Source organism: Fusarium redolens (assembly GCF_020744475.1).
Source record: "Fusarium redolens strain MPI-CAGE-AT-0023 chromosome Unknown BKA55scaffold_4, whole genome shotgun sequence".
Classification (NCBI taxonomy): Eukaryota; Fungi; Ascomycota; class Sordariomycetes; order Hypocreales; family Nectriaceae; genus Fusarium; species Fusarium redolens.
Window position 1 is genome coordinate 2,158,676 of NW_025763667.1, and position 13,791 is coordinate 2,172,466.

General features: G+C 49.6%; 3 protein-coding genes across 3 annotated transcripts; 2 read left to right on the plus strand and 1 right to left on the minus strand.

The window, feature by feature from the left end:
* Nucleotides 1–1,223: 1,223 nt before the first annotated feature.
* On the plus strand, nucleotides 1,224–4,253 carry BKA55DRAFT_284412 (potassium transporter-domain-containing protein). The gene is made up of 3 exons (XM_046185521.1): nucleotides 1,224–1,569; nucleotides 1,641–2,825; nucleotides 2,888–4,253. The coding sequence occupies exons 1-3, from the start codon at nucleotides 1,405–1,407 to the stop codon at nucleotides 3,884–3,886; spliced, it is 2,349 nt and encodes a 782-aa protein (XP_046053254.1). The 5' UTR covers nucleotides 1,224–1,404; the 3' UTR covers nucleotides 3,887–4,253.
* A 60-nt stretch (nucleotides 4,254–4,313) lies between these two features.
* On the plus strand, nucleotides 4,314–6,190 carry BKA55DRAFT_638077 (glycosyl transferase family 4-domain-containing protein). The gene is made up of 2 exons (XM_046197067.1): nucleotides 4,314–5,045; nucleotides 5,094–6,190. Exons 1-2 carry the CDS (start codon nucleotides 4,620–4,622, stop codon nucleotides 6,072–6,074), a joined length of 1,407 nt encoding a protein of 468 aa, XP_046053255.1. The 5' UTR covers nucleotides 4,314–4,619; the 3' UTR covers nucleotides 6,075–6,190.
* Nucleotides 6,191–6,803: 613 nt separating this feature from the next.
* On the minus strand, nucleotides 6,804–9,530 carry BKA55DRAFT_686949 (uncharacterized protein; the record flags this gene model as incomplete). Its single annotated transcript, XM_046199002.1, has 1 exon — nucleotides 6,804–9,530. The coding sequence occupies one exon, from the start codon at nucleotides 9,528–9,530 to the stop codon at nucleotides 6,804–6,806; it is 2,727 nt and encodes a 908-aa protein (XP_046053256.1).
* Nucleotides 9,531–13,791: the final 4,261 nt, after the last annotated feature.

Below are 13,791 nucleotides of genomic sequence, written 5' to 3' on the forward strand. Positions count from 1 at the left end.
ATATCAGAAATGTCCTCGTGTGCAGGTTTAAGTTTATCACAGGTACTTCAGTTCTGTTTGTAGTGGAATTCGGGAATGGCCATCTGTCCATAGGTGGTAGGTAGGTACCATAGAGGATTTATGACAGAGTGAAGGGTAAGGTATCATGAGCAATCGGTTTACACAAGTTAGAGAGCGAGCAAAGACCGAATACTACCCCAGCAATCTATCTATCCATAAGCATATTGAAGGCTTTGAGCCGAGTTACATAATTCATCAGAGTATGATCATCTATATTGGAATTACTTTTATGATGAGTTTGGTCTTAGTCTTGGCACAAATTGTCAATCGAACGTCCTACGTTATTAAGAATGCCTATTCCTGTTCTCAGAACCCGGGAATGAGAATTGCCTGATACAAGACAGGATAGGATCTTGGCCCAGCATGAGAGAACCGCAATCACACTATTAACGTAAGATCCCCAAGACTTCAAAACCTCTCAAGTTTTCACGTGGGGCCCTGGCTAAAGCCGATAAACTGACAGGTACTTTTTAGCAGGGGGTCTGCTATGCTTGATACGTACTACACTACAAATACAACCAAAAGCTCACTCGAGCGTCATACGGCAAGACTCGGTAAGACCATTCACTTGGTCTCGGACGACCGATGAAGGACCCTTTTTACGACGCACTATGCAATGAATAAGCAGCCAAGAGCAGAGAAACCCAAATAAATGTCTTGGCGCTTCGGGTTTTTGACTACGAATGCAACGAGCTACCACCTCCAAATGCCCATGGGGCAATCATTGCCCCCAGTTCGACTATCCCCGCACTTCTTTACGCTTAGATTGGAGGACGTCGGGATGACCTGGATGGATGCCCGCATGTCATTGGACTGACTCAATGTGACTGCCAGGGAACCTTCCCCCCTTGACAGTTTCTCGAATCTTTTGACTCAAGTGTGAGCAGCATCTCGGCGACATCGTGGGTACAGCCGTCCTGCAAGTGAGGGGAAAATTGGGTCCTTGACATGCACACAGCCTCAAGCCTGCATACGGGTGCATCTTCTCAGCACGCAGATAGAACGGACCATCAAACCCCTTCTCGAGCTTCGGTGGAGAGGCTCAAGACGCGATGGTTTGTCCGAGTACGCCTGGACCTATCAGCACCACCAATACTTGCCAAGGGACGTCTTGGCAGTCAAGATGTTCACCGTCCACCAGAATTGTGGCTGTTGGCAGAGTGGACCAGGAAGCCAGTTTCGCCTAGGCATGGCGTTCTGATCTAGGATTAGGCTCGCCATTATCCACCACCATCCTAGTCAGAACATGGCCGAGTATATAAGCATGAGCCCCAGGTTTTAGTCCCTTTGCCTTTGGTCTTTGGACCCAGCGTCACCGAGTGACCTTGCCGACTCCAGATCGAAATGATCTCCTACAATGCCCGCAACCAGAGAATAGAAGCCTGGGTCAACGCGGCTGCCGAAGAAAGCGAGGATGCCGCCCCTACAGACCCCGAAGCCCGCGACCTGCATGACCAGGAAAAGGCCCAGCGAATCGAGCACGAGGATTTGTGTCGCGACAAAAAGCAGGTAGGTCCTAGCTCCATGGAAATAAATGTGCGACGTTATGAATGAAGGTCTGACTTTCTCATCTCGAAAAGACGTATAAGGGCGTGGTCTTACTATGGCTCGCCTGGCAAACTACTGGTGTTGTGTATGGCGACATTGGCACCAGTCCCCTTTATGTTTTCAGTTCGACTTTTAGCGAACAACCGTCATGGCACGACCTCGTGGGAGCTCTGTCGATAATCATCTGGTCCCTCACCATCATCGTAACGCTTAAATATTGTTTCATTGTCCTGTCAGCCGACGACGATGGACAAGGAGGAACCTTTGCTCTGTATTCTCTACTTGCTCGATATGCCAACATTGCCCGTGTCGACCCCAATGGCCCGGAAAGAATTGTTGTGCGCCTGGACCGTGAGACGGGCGCCGAACTCGCACCGGCTGGGAGAATGGCCCGGGATTTTCTGGAACGTAGTCGGGTTGCACAGAGCGTCCTCAAAATCGTTGGCGTTTTGGGCGTTTCCATGGTTGTAGCCGACAGCATTTTGACACCCGCCCAGTCCGTCTTGGGCGCCGTCCAAGGTATTCAGGTTATCAGACCTGATCTGGGAAGACCGGCTATTGTGGGGACATCGTGTGCGATCCTCATTGCACTTTTCTTACTGCAATTCATTGGCACGTCCAAAATTGGCACCTCTTTCGCTCCCGTCGTTGTTGTCTGGCTCCTCTACAACTTCTCCATCAGCATATATAATCTTGTCTTGTACGATCACACCGTACTCAAGGCATTCAGCCCACATTATGCGTTCAAATACCTGATACGAAACGATTCTGATGGATGGAAATCTCTTGGTGGGTTGCTTCTCGCATTCACCGGCGTCGAATCACTCTTTGCAGATCTGGGTGCTTTTGGACAGCGAGCCATACAGCTTTCATGGTTGTTCTTGGCATTTCCATGCTTGCTGATCACATATTGTGGTCAAGCTGCTTATATTTCACAAGATGAAACTGGGTTGGCTTTCACCAATCCATTCTTTCGCACCGTTCCCGAAAGCACACTGTACTTCAGCATCATTATTGCCGCACTCGCTGCTGTTGTTGCCAGCCAGGCTGTGATCACCAGCTCTTTCCAACTCATTTCTCAGTTGATGAGGCTCAGCTACTTTCCTCACATCAAGACTGTTCACACCAGCCGTCGATTCCATGACCAGATTTATATGCCGCTAGCAAACTGGCTACTCATGACCGGTACTGTTGTGGTTACGGCTGTTTATAACAATGTAAGTTACCCAGCCTCATTGTATCACTTTGGAACGGACTCGTCTTACATGACTTGAACTAGACAACGAGCTTGGGTCATGCTTATGGCGCATGTGTCATTATCGTTAGCTTTATCACAACGTGCATGGTGTCACTAGTAGCACTCATCATCTGGCGTATCTCATCAATCGTTGTCCTCATCGGGTTCCTCGTCTTCATTCTTCTCGACAGCATTTATCTTAGTGCAGCAATGAACAAGGTGCCCGACGGTGGTTGGTTCGCGCTGGTCCTGTCCGCCATCCTCAGTTCATTTGTCATGCTTTGGCGATGGGGCAAGGAACAGCAGTGGGAGGCAGAGCAAAGGGACATGGTGGACCCCGCAGAGTTCCTCATGTCCTCTCGGAGCACCTCAAGAAATAACTCCATAGCCAGGGGGATCCAAGGTGACGGCTCTCTGCGCTCGACGAGGCTGAGGCTTTCACCCGAGTTTGGAGGTGGACAAGTAATGGTCGCTCCAGGACTCGGAATATTCTTCGACAAAGTGGGCGGGAGCGGTGATCACATCCCCAAGGTATTTTCGCAGTTCGTTCGAAAGTTCCAGACGAGGCCACAGGTGATTGTTTTCTTTCACATGCGCCCACTTTCCCAGCCCACGGTACCATCTGACCAACGGTTCGTCATTGCTCGTGTTACAACAAAGATTCCTTCATGTTATCGCATCGTTCTGCGGCATGGTTACATGGATGACGTTCTCACACCGAATTTGGCGCCGACGATTGTTAACGAGTTGATGACCTTTATTACCAGAGGTCCTTTCCCACCTGATGAGAATGACATGCCGCCAGAGTTTCGAGAAGAGCTTGAAGCGCTGCGGGCCGCTGAAGAAGCACAAACCGTTTATCTTATGGGCAAACAGACCATGCGGGTGCAGAGACCAGAAAAGAGGAGTATTGCCAGTATCCTACGCCGGGTAGCACTGGAAGCATTCTTGTGGATACGAGAGAATTCACGAACCAAGCTGGCTAATCTGGATATTGACCCTGACAGTCTGGTAGAAGTGGGCTTTGTGAAGGAAATTTAAAGACGACAACGATATTGAACACGAGATACCCGATACATTTACGCAAAAAGAAAAAGGGACGATTGGGTACCAAAAGTTAGATGGACTACTTTACGATTTTTGAACACAGGCGCTTTGGATATTTGGTTCAGCTGGGAGTTTAACTGATTATGGGTTTAGTGGATGTCTCTGCTTTGTTTTGCTATACTGGATGGGATGGGAACTCTCCGCTTACCTTAGATGTGATCGTTTGCTTGTACATGGTTTCAAGATGGAAGCGATATCGATATACCCTCAAGAGCGAATGAACAACGATAATTATATTGCATATGCTCTAGGTTGAAGACCTTACTGATAGGCGGAATTCTATCAACTGTGAATTAATTTCAGAAGCATGAATCTTGAGGGGAGAAGTTTAGAGACAGATACTTCCTGGTGTTGATCTTTTTATCAGTCTCTGTCGTGTATTTTGCACGTGTTTCCGCGTAATTCAATGCCACTCCACACCCCGGCTGTGTTCCGCAGTGTAACAACGTGTCACCAAGCTTCACCTCAACAATACCTTGCTCTCTAGAGACCCTGTTTTGCTTTGACAGCAGAGCGCATTGTGTTGGACAATCCATAGCAGTCGCCTTTCTGCTGGTAATTGCTCCAATATCGTCTTCCATGATGCCCTCTTAACCCTCGTTACGCACCGCCTAGCACACCATCGCGCACCTATCTCAAACTACTACAACACCAAAAGCCGCCTATCATGACTGTAACCATGACAACCTCACTCTCTCGCTCTGAAACACTTACCCTCTCGACCATCTCTGTCGCTGCTTTTGCAGTCCTAGCAAACACCCTCCATGGCGATGGCGAGCCCCTCATGGCATCTCTGGCCCTGTCGGTCCTCGCCTTTGCGCTCTGCTTCGCCATGATCCGCTGGCTAGGCCCTACCTTCATGCGTGCTGGTTTTCAAGGCCGCGACATGAGCAAGGCGAACCGCATAGAGATCCCAGAGTGCATGGGCGCTGTATGCGCTGCGGTCTATCTCCTCAGCGTCATCGTCTTCATCCCATTCCCGTTCTACAAGGACATTGTTGCGGCGACTAGTGGTGGCGGAAACCGTGATGTCGTCGTTGAGCTTCAGCACGTCAATCAGGGCCGTTTTCTGCATCGCTTTCCACACAACAAGGTGCGCATAACCCAAGATGCATGTCTGCTGCTTTACTGACCCCGTTAGCTCGCTTCATTCCTGGGCGCCATCATCTCTCTTCAAGCAATCGCCCTTCTTGGTATTGGTGATGATCTCTTCGATATTCGCTGGCGGCACAAGTGGTGGATCCCCGGCCTCGCCTCGATCCCTCTTCTTGTGGTTTACTTTGTAGACTTTGACGTCACTTCTATTGTCCTACCTCTTCAGCTCCAGCCATATCTTGGTGAACTCGTTGACCTCGGGTTTCTCTACTATGTCTACATGGCCTGCGTTGCCATGTTCTGCCCTCAGAGTATCAACATGCTGGCAGGCATAAACGGCATTGAAGTCTCGCAATGCATCGTCATCGCTTCTCTCCTCGTCTTCAACGATTGCCTGTACCTCTTCACGCCATATCCTCACCCTGCTACCGACTCGCACTTGTTCTCCCTCTATTTCCTCCTCCCATGGATAGGCGTCTCATGCGCCTTGCTCCTCCACAACTGGTATCCTGCAAAGGTTTTTGTTGGCGATACGTACTGCTACTTCTCAGGCATGGTCTTTGCTGTCGTCGGTATCCTCGGCCACTTTTCAAAGACCCTCGGACTCCTCCTTGTTCCTCAAATATTTAACTTCCTCTACTCGTGCCCTCAGGTCTTCGGTTTGATTCCCTGCCCACGCCACCGACTTCCTCACTTCAACGCCCGGTCTGGTCTCATGGAACCGTCTGTGACTCCTTGGTCACCCGAGCGTCAACCACACCCCTTGGTCGCCCAAGGCCTACACTTTCTCAACACGCTACGCCTGGTAAAGGTGACAACCGACGAAAAGGGCCAATTTGTCGAGACAAGCAACTTTACCATCCTCAACCTCTGGCTTGTCTGGCGTGGACCACTCCGCGAAGATCGATTGGCCTTTGAGATTACTATGCTCCAACTTGTTGCTGGTTTCTTTGGACTGTTTGTGAGGCATCGTCTCGCACTGTTGGTCTTTAAGGAAGATAACTGGGGGACTGCTGCACAATATTAACAGAGTAAGAAAAGGGTTTGCGCCTTGCTCAGGGTCACAACCTTACTGTCTATCCAAATAGAAAATCATTCCACTGGTTGGAAAGTTAGTAATTGAATGATACCCTGACGTTACGGAATGAGTGCCGCCTACTGTGAAAATCATTTTCTCATTTTGGTTCACCATTTTATATATGAGATTGCTGTCCAAGACGGCTGTTGAATCTTTAAGGGGTGTATTTCCCATTATTCAGGGCAGTGCAACATGACTATGGTGAGTACGTGCAAGTAGGGCTGACGCCTATAATTACATACAAGGATTCCTTCAGCATCTTTTCGTAAGAGACTTACTCGATCCTACTCTTCACTTGTTTTGTTTCATGGTCAACCCTCTTCAACTGGACATCAATCAAAAAACATCCCGGAAAAGAACCACATAACAACTCTGCTTTTCCTCCCCCAGTGATCCCTGAGGAGAAATCCCATTGACCCATAGGCACCAAACCTGATGCGCCATTCCCGTATTTAGATGCCAGGGTTCATTTGACAGAACCCATCAATCCCAGCATCCGTAATCCCACAGCCTCCCCAAACGCCAAATCAATGGGGTAATCATCTGACGTACCAGCCAGTGTATATAAAGGAAAGAACTCCAGGCTTTTGATTCCGTCATCCCCAATCCTAATCAATACGACAAAGAAAATCTTGAAACGGTTGACACATTAAACATACAGCTACTTCATTCATCCTTTTATGAAGACCCATTGGCAGCGGCTACGGAAGCCATAATCAGGGTCTCCGCGGGTTTCTCTCTCGACGGGGAATCGACTATGATATCAACCTTGGTGTCTTCAGGGCTTGAGATAGAAGGCTTAAGAACGGTATGTCCTCCAGCTGTTTTCCCAGCAGCCTTGTTCATCCGACTTTTAGTGTAGTCGCTGAGGCTCAGCTTTTTCTTTACAGGACTAGGGTGAGTACCGATTCCGTTGACAGCCGGCGGAGCGAATGGACTTGGCAATGGACCTGAAAGGGGGGAGTGACCGACGCCGCCAGACTTTGGCGTTGTTGCGTTGTGAATCCCGAGTCCTGTACTATCGAAGGCTGGTACGGGAGGTAGCTGCACGCGTAGGTCGGGAGTCTTTGCCTTTGTCGACGTGCTACTCGCACCCGATCCTAGCACAGGAGTCGTAGTCGGTGAAGAGGCATCTGCCATGGGTATATCTCCTGGTCCAGAAAATAAAGGTGGTAATTCTGAATCCGATCGCTTGATTACTAGCTCATGCTCCAAAGGCGAGTCGACCTCCATTACGGCACCATTGGATACTTGGCTGACAGACGATCGCCTGCGTAGATCCTCTCCTTCAGCTCGGACTTTATGGCGACTATTTAATAGTCGCTTGGAAAGCGAGATGATCCGCTTCTTTGGACGAGGCGATTGATTTGGCCCACTAAACCAGGCGCCTTCGACAGGGTCCGTCTGAACCGCAGCATCACAGTATACTCCTCTGGGAGAAGCTGATGATTGGCGCGATGGAGTCGCTGCAGAGTCTTGATTAGAAATTGACGGCCTTTGTTGGATATGCGGAGAAGAACTAGCAGGGGATCCTGAATGGCTTCTGCAAGTACCGGCATCTACGTAGTTGCCGTGAGACGCAACTGAGCCGTTGCGATGCTTCGACTTCGAGGAGGTTGAGCCAGTACCATCTGATACTCGCTTCTTCTTCCGCGACGGTGGTTGTTGTTCCATACGACGAAACGAATCCTCAACCATGGCAACCTTCCGCTTGTCTCGATCCGTTGGCTCAGTCAGTATGCCTAGTTGGTCGAAAGATCCTTGGCGAAGAGGTGTAAGGTCACGACTGGGTGGTTTGCTTCGCATAGAGCCAGATTGGGATCTGTTATCGTGATCCGCAGCATCGTCCACATGACCTTCACTCGTGGCTCGACTGGTGGCAGTCTGCCCTGTGTTTGTTGGGGAGATAGCCTGCGTTTTCGGCTTCCTTGGCTTCTTTTTTGCGGGCGCACGTCCCTGGGGCTTGCCGAAGAGATACTGACGGTGAAATCGTGCAAATGCACAGTTGTTATCCAGATCGCACGCGCACCCGCCGTATTCGGAGAGAATTCGGTCTATCCAATTCGATATCGCCATGTATTCTGTTCCATCGACCGGAGTTTCCGTATTACTGGTCGAGTCATCGTCGCTTAGGCCAAGAAGATGAAGCCAACGCGTATCCACACTCTTCTCCAAGCGGAAATCCCAAGGCAAAGTGATTTGTTCGTTAGCGGAGATGTACCTGTCGCTAACGATCCAGAAATGATATTCGCTTTCATCGGAAAGATACGTATCAAGCTGAGCATTGGGCTTGCAACTCCTGCGAACATAACGGGCAAGAGAGCCCTCTTGCCTTGTATCGATGTATAAAGGTAGGACAGGGTGAAAGAAGACAAATGGGAGAGGGGAAGATAGATCTGCCCAGAGGTTGACAGGGTCAGCGCAGTAGTCCTTTTGAAAACCAATTTCACCATTCAGCTCAACAAGAGGTACATCCTTCTCAATTGGTGTACTCGATTTGAGAAACCTCCACCTGAGAGCTTTACCATCGTCCAGTGTTCGCGTTGCATCACTAACTTCAAGCTTAGGCTTGTTGGCTTCCAGATTTGAGGGTGCTTTCTGGAATACTTCTGAATGGCGTCGACCAACTTCACTCCGCATTGTATTGGGTTCGCGAAGCCAGCGAGATAGCGCAGTGGGAATAGCGAGACTGGCAAAAGCATTGTTCCGTGACTCGGGGACATCCCTGGCATTATATAAGTCGTAGAACTTTTCAGAGTAATGATGGATTTGAAAATCATCGGGAAGGTCGGGAGGGGTAGTTGCTGGGCTGGGAGGGTGGGCAGTATTTGATCGGCCATTTCCATAGGAAGGGCTCCGTTTGGGAGCCTGAGAACTCATAGACTGTGATGAGCGATGCTTCGCCTTTTTAGGAGGATGATGGTGATCTCCAGAATGGCCATGTTTCCCATTTTCTTGCGGACTCGCATGGCCATTTATTGGTAGCTCGGTAGGTCTCGATCTCTTCTTGTGGCTTCTGGGAGGGGGTCTTTTTGTTCTTTTATCGGCACGCTCGTCCGTCGTTCCGTTTTTCAGGCGTAGTGTACGCTCAATAGCCTTTTGACGGTCGAGAGGGCGAGGTTTGCATTCTGCACAAGAATGTGCAAAATCTTCGCGCACAGCTTCCTCTCGATTGTCAGGGTAGAAGCAGTCGATGTGCTGCCACGTATCACATGACTCGCAATAGATTGTGTTTCCATCATCGTCAGAGAAGTTACATATACACTTGATGGTATATGGTTCTTCTTCCGCTCCCTCAGTCGGTCGGGCAACTTCGTCTTTAGGCGTTGCGCCTGGAAGAGCCAGAGGGGCGATCTGACTAGGAGTCGCAGACTGCGTTGACAGCGGTTCTGGTCTGTCGGTCATAATCTGTGGTAAAGATAATACAGTGAACACCGGAGGGGGTATGTGTCTAATCTATTATCGCGGTCTTTGGAGCATGACGACGCCGTTCAGATGGCGCGCCGGGGAGACCGTAAGAGGAGTCGATAACCTGAGTGGTTTAAGGGAGTCTCATTCGCCAAGACAAGCGTGGATCGTATTCTGACAGCCAGAAATCGCAATCGTCGAACAAGAGACTCGAGACAGGTCGAGACGTCGACACAAAGGGTGGAGGGTCAGCGGCGCGACGACGGGAGAAACAAAGTCAACGGTCGTAATCAGGTCGACACGAAGATGTCGAATATGAAGCGTAGACGCGAGTCGAAGGCGTGTTGGGGACACTCGGTCGGTTTGTGTTTTCGCAAAACTCGTTGTGATCGGTCACGGCAGGGTTGAGACGAGTTAAAGTCGAGATGTCGAGCGCGGAGAAGACGAAGATTAAAGGTGTAGGTGGCGAAATTCGATGGGGAGATCAGAAGAAAATAAGATTTGAGACTACTCAAACACAATCTGTACAGAAGAAGCGCTTGAAGCAGAATGGAGATAACGAGAGGTGAGGATTGAAGATCGTGGACTGCACGAAGAAGGGTGGGTGATGGGAAGAAAGAGGATGGGGAGGAGCGACAAGACCGGGAGTGCTTCAAGACAAGTGCGGTACTGGTGCTGGTGCTCACTGGTGGTAGGCTGGACTGGGCTGGTACTGGTACTGAGGTACCAGCCTGGGACCTGCCTGGGTTCCATTTCCAGTTGGCTAAGAGGGGGAGGAGAGCAGGTAATGGAAGGGTAGAGGAGAAAAGTACGTACCATTGGTATCTTCACCTCACCAGCGGCTCACGCTTCCCGTCTCATTCTCTTGATGGCTCCCACTCAATCTCAGCGCGCAGATGCAGCAACGATAACATAAGAGGGTGCCAAAACTTGAATGGTCCACTGGGCCGTTTTTGGTATCCTCTCCTGATGCTTCTGGGCTGGATTGGGTAGAAGTTCCATGAAAAAGAAGTGTGCGAGTGAGAGAACGGGGACACTCCCACTCCAGCGACAGTGGCCCCCCAAAGAAAAGACAAGACAGAGAGACATGGAAGAGAAGAGACGAGACAATAACCAAAATTCGGCGCTAGACCAAACCTTGACTGGCGGTGGATAAGGAGAACTCTTAGTGCAGGAAGCAGGGCACGCAGGGCGCATTGTTGGCCTGAGGCACTAACAATAAAAATTGTCCCGCTGCCGCTGCCGCTGCGCCTGAGCACAGGGCTAAGAGGGGGAAGGAAACTCAAGAGAGCGGAGGGGAGAGGGTTTCTGCTGGAAATTGCGTACGGCGAGTTTTTGTTGGCGTTGGCGTAGCCAGCCAGGGGGCTCGGTTTGTCACTGAGTGAGTCCGTTGAGACTCGAGTATCGTTTGAGATAGCACGGGTGAGGGGAACGGTGATGGAAACAAGACAAAGAATAGAAAGCCATGTCTCGAGTTTATCGAGTATGCTTCGCTATGCTTTCTGCTTTGCTTTTTGGTAATGGGCCGATACTAGGAGTTGAGTATTTCGTATGAACGGGAAGCGAAGGAGTCGGGAGGGGCTTCACCAGATTTTCAAAGGCAAAGTGACGACGGCCACTATCAGGGAATCAGGCACGTAACCTGAACACGTCTCAGAGCCAGTCGAAGGCAATAAACAGCAGATGACAGCTGAAGCTGGGTTTGCTAGCCTCAAGAAATGACTGTGGTTGGCGGGCTTGCAGTGGAGATGAGTGGGGCGTCTGAAATTTGGCACCCGCCACAAATAACCTGCGCTTGGTGAAACGAGGAACCATTCATTCTAAGTTAGTAAGTACTAATCTAAGCTGAGGCCGCCGAGGTAAACCCCAGGAAGGGGAAGAAAATAGTATTTATTTATTGTGAGTGTTGTTCGCCGCGTTGAGATTTGCTTGATCTGAGAAGAACGGGATAGTTCAATAACAGAAACTCATGGCTACTCAATGTGAATGTAATACTCTATTATCTTAGCCACGGCGTTCATTTCGACGCCTTCACGAAACGATGTCGAAAACGGGACCACACTTCTTCATGGTAAAATGCAATTTAGAAGAGCCTAGCTTGCTAATACAGTCCCATGCTTTTGTAGTTCGCACTGTATATGAAGACAGTGCCCGCGACAAGGACGGCATATCCTTGTTGCTTCGACTGGCTTGTTTTGCATGGAGCAGGCTTGGTACCAATCTGGCCTTACACCTCCAAGCCAATCAGGTGAGGCTACTTCGAAGTTCATTACTACATTGTGCATACATATCTGTGTTCGGAGCCTGTGAAAGATTCCATGATGAAACGGAAGTGTGTGCAAGCTGACTGCGTGATAATGATGATATTCGTCGCGTCATCACCACGTGCAAATTGCTCAGTGTCAAAGGAGCGACAATTGCGTCGAATTTTGTAAACAGCAACATTTTAACAGGAAGCCTGAGATGCAAAAAGACTCATTATAATGAAGGGCACGAGCAAGAAGTATCTATTTAAACCATACCAAACTTGTCTGAATATACCTATTACCCGAGACCTCATGGGGTTTATGCCTCCGGACAATCCTTAGAGGGCACCTCGATACCAAACACGTACATTTGAATACTGGCCTTCCCAGATGCCGACATTCTCGTCCCACGGTCTGCTCAGAACATCTATGTGCAACAAGTGTCCATCACCATCGTGTCTGTCTCGCGATGCTGCCCGTATTCGCACCCATGCTTGGCTGACACCCAGGGCATGGAAATGGCCCGCGTACGAATGAGATCCGGGTGCGACGCTGAACTGCTGCAAATACAGATATCTGTTTTACAGAGAGCGTCGCCTGGATATTTTCCCATTTCCCAATGACCGTTTTCTTTTGAGCTCGAGTCTTGGGCAGCTGGTGGCAGTCAACACGAAACATGTACCAACAGCCCAAGGCGACTTCATTCCGATGGACTAGTGGACCCCCTTTCGTGACGAAACCTTAGCCTCAGAGGCTCACACCTTGCGGAAGTGGGGAAAGTTGCACCAGAAGAAACGCATGCATCAGGGAGAAAGAAAACCTCTAGTCTTAACCTAGGGCGCCAGAATTGATCGATCTAAAGGCCTATCAAGCGTATACTAGGTTTGTCTAAATCTTTTTGTCACTTGTGTCTGGGTCCTTAGTTTTCTTTTCTCCCCTAGGCATGGTCTACACAGTGCGATACCAAGGTGACGAAGATGTGTCGCGGGCAGGGGTTAACCCATCGGCAAAGGCCAGCATAAATATGCATTGTCCAAAACATGGAAATGCTATTCAAGCTTCTGCCGAGCTATACATACGCCAAAAGCCAATAGCAACACCAGCGCAATCAATCCATGACTCGAATCCACTCGAGGGAGCTTATAGAATACCTTAACCGACACGTCTCACCGTGACCCCCTGGTGAAATACTCATTGTGGTATGTCGCCGTGACATGCCATCATGATTCCGGTACCCTTCGCGACATAAACCAGAAAAAAAGCCCGCAGAACTTGTCAGATCTGGCAGCAGGAGCAACACCAGCATGCGCAATTCCGTAGCAAGTTCCTACAGTCCTTCTTCATGCCCGCCGCAAGCAGCAGATCACAATGAAAGATGGTAATAAAGCAAAAATTCCGCCCCCTATGGTCCCGAAGGACAATAGAGTGTGGAGTGACTCCGCGGGTGTGCAATGCAGGCCCTCCACGCTAGAAAGGCCAATTCTTGAGCTGGCTTTCCTGAGGCAAGGTAAGTATGAAGAGTTCAAAAAAAGGTTGGAAGAAAAGCGCAATTATATACCGAGATCTGAGAATGGCCCGTGCACAAGGCTTCGACTTTTGTGCCTCAGGTCGTGACTTATTCGGTGACGCTAAGCGTGAATGGCTCCTGAGGAGGCTGGGCTTGCTAAATTCGGCATGTTCCACCTCCGCAAACTTGAGACAGGAACCTGCATCAGAATGAGCATGCAGCTTTTCTATCTCATGATGTTACCAAAAAAAAAAAAAAAAATCACAATTAACTGAAAGTCAGTAACTCATACGCTTTGCCGAGTTATACACACTCATTTCGCTACTCATCATGATGGCTCGGTCTGGAGGCTTGATTCCATCATTTGGTTCTAGGCTTTAGGCTCCATGATAAGGTAAGGTACGTAGCTTATTTAGTGCACTTGGATATGGCCCGCGATCATCTGCAAGGCGGTAAGGCATCCATTCTCAACCGCTCTCGGCCAGTCGTTGTACCAAAAAGTGGA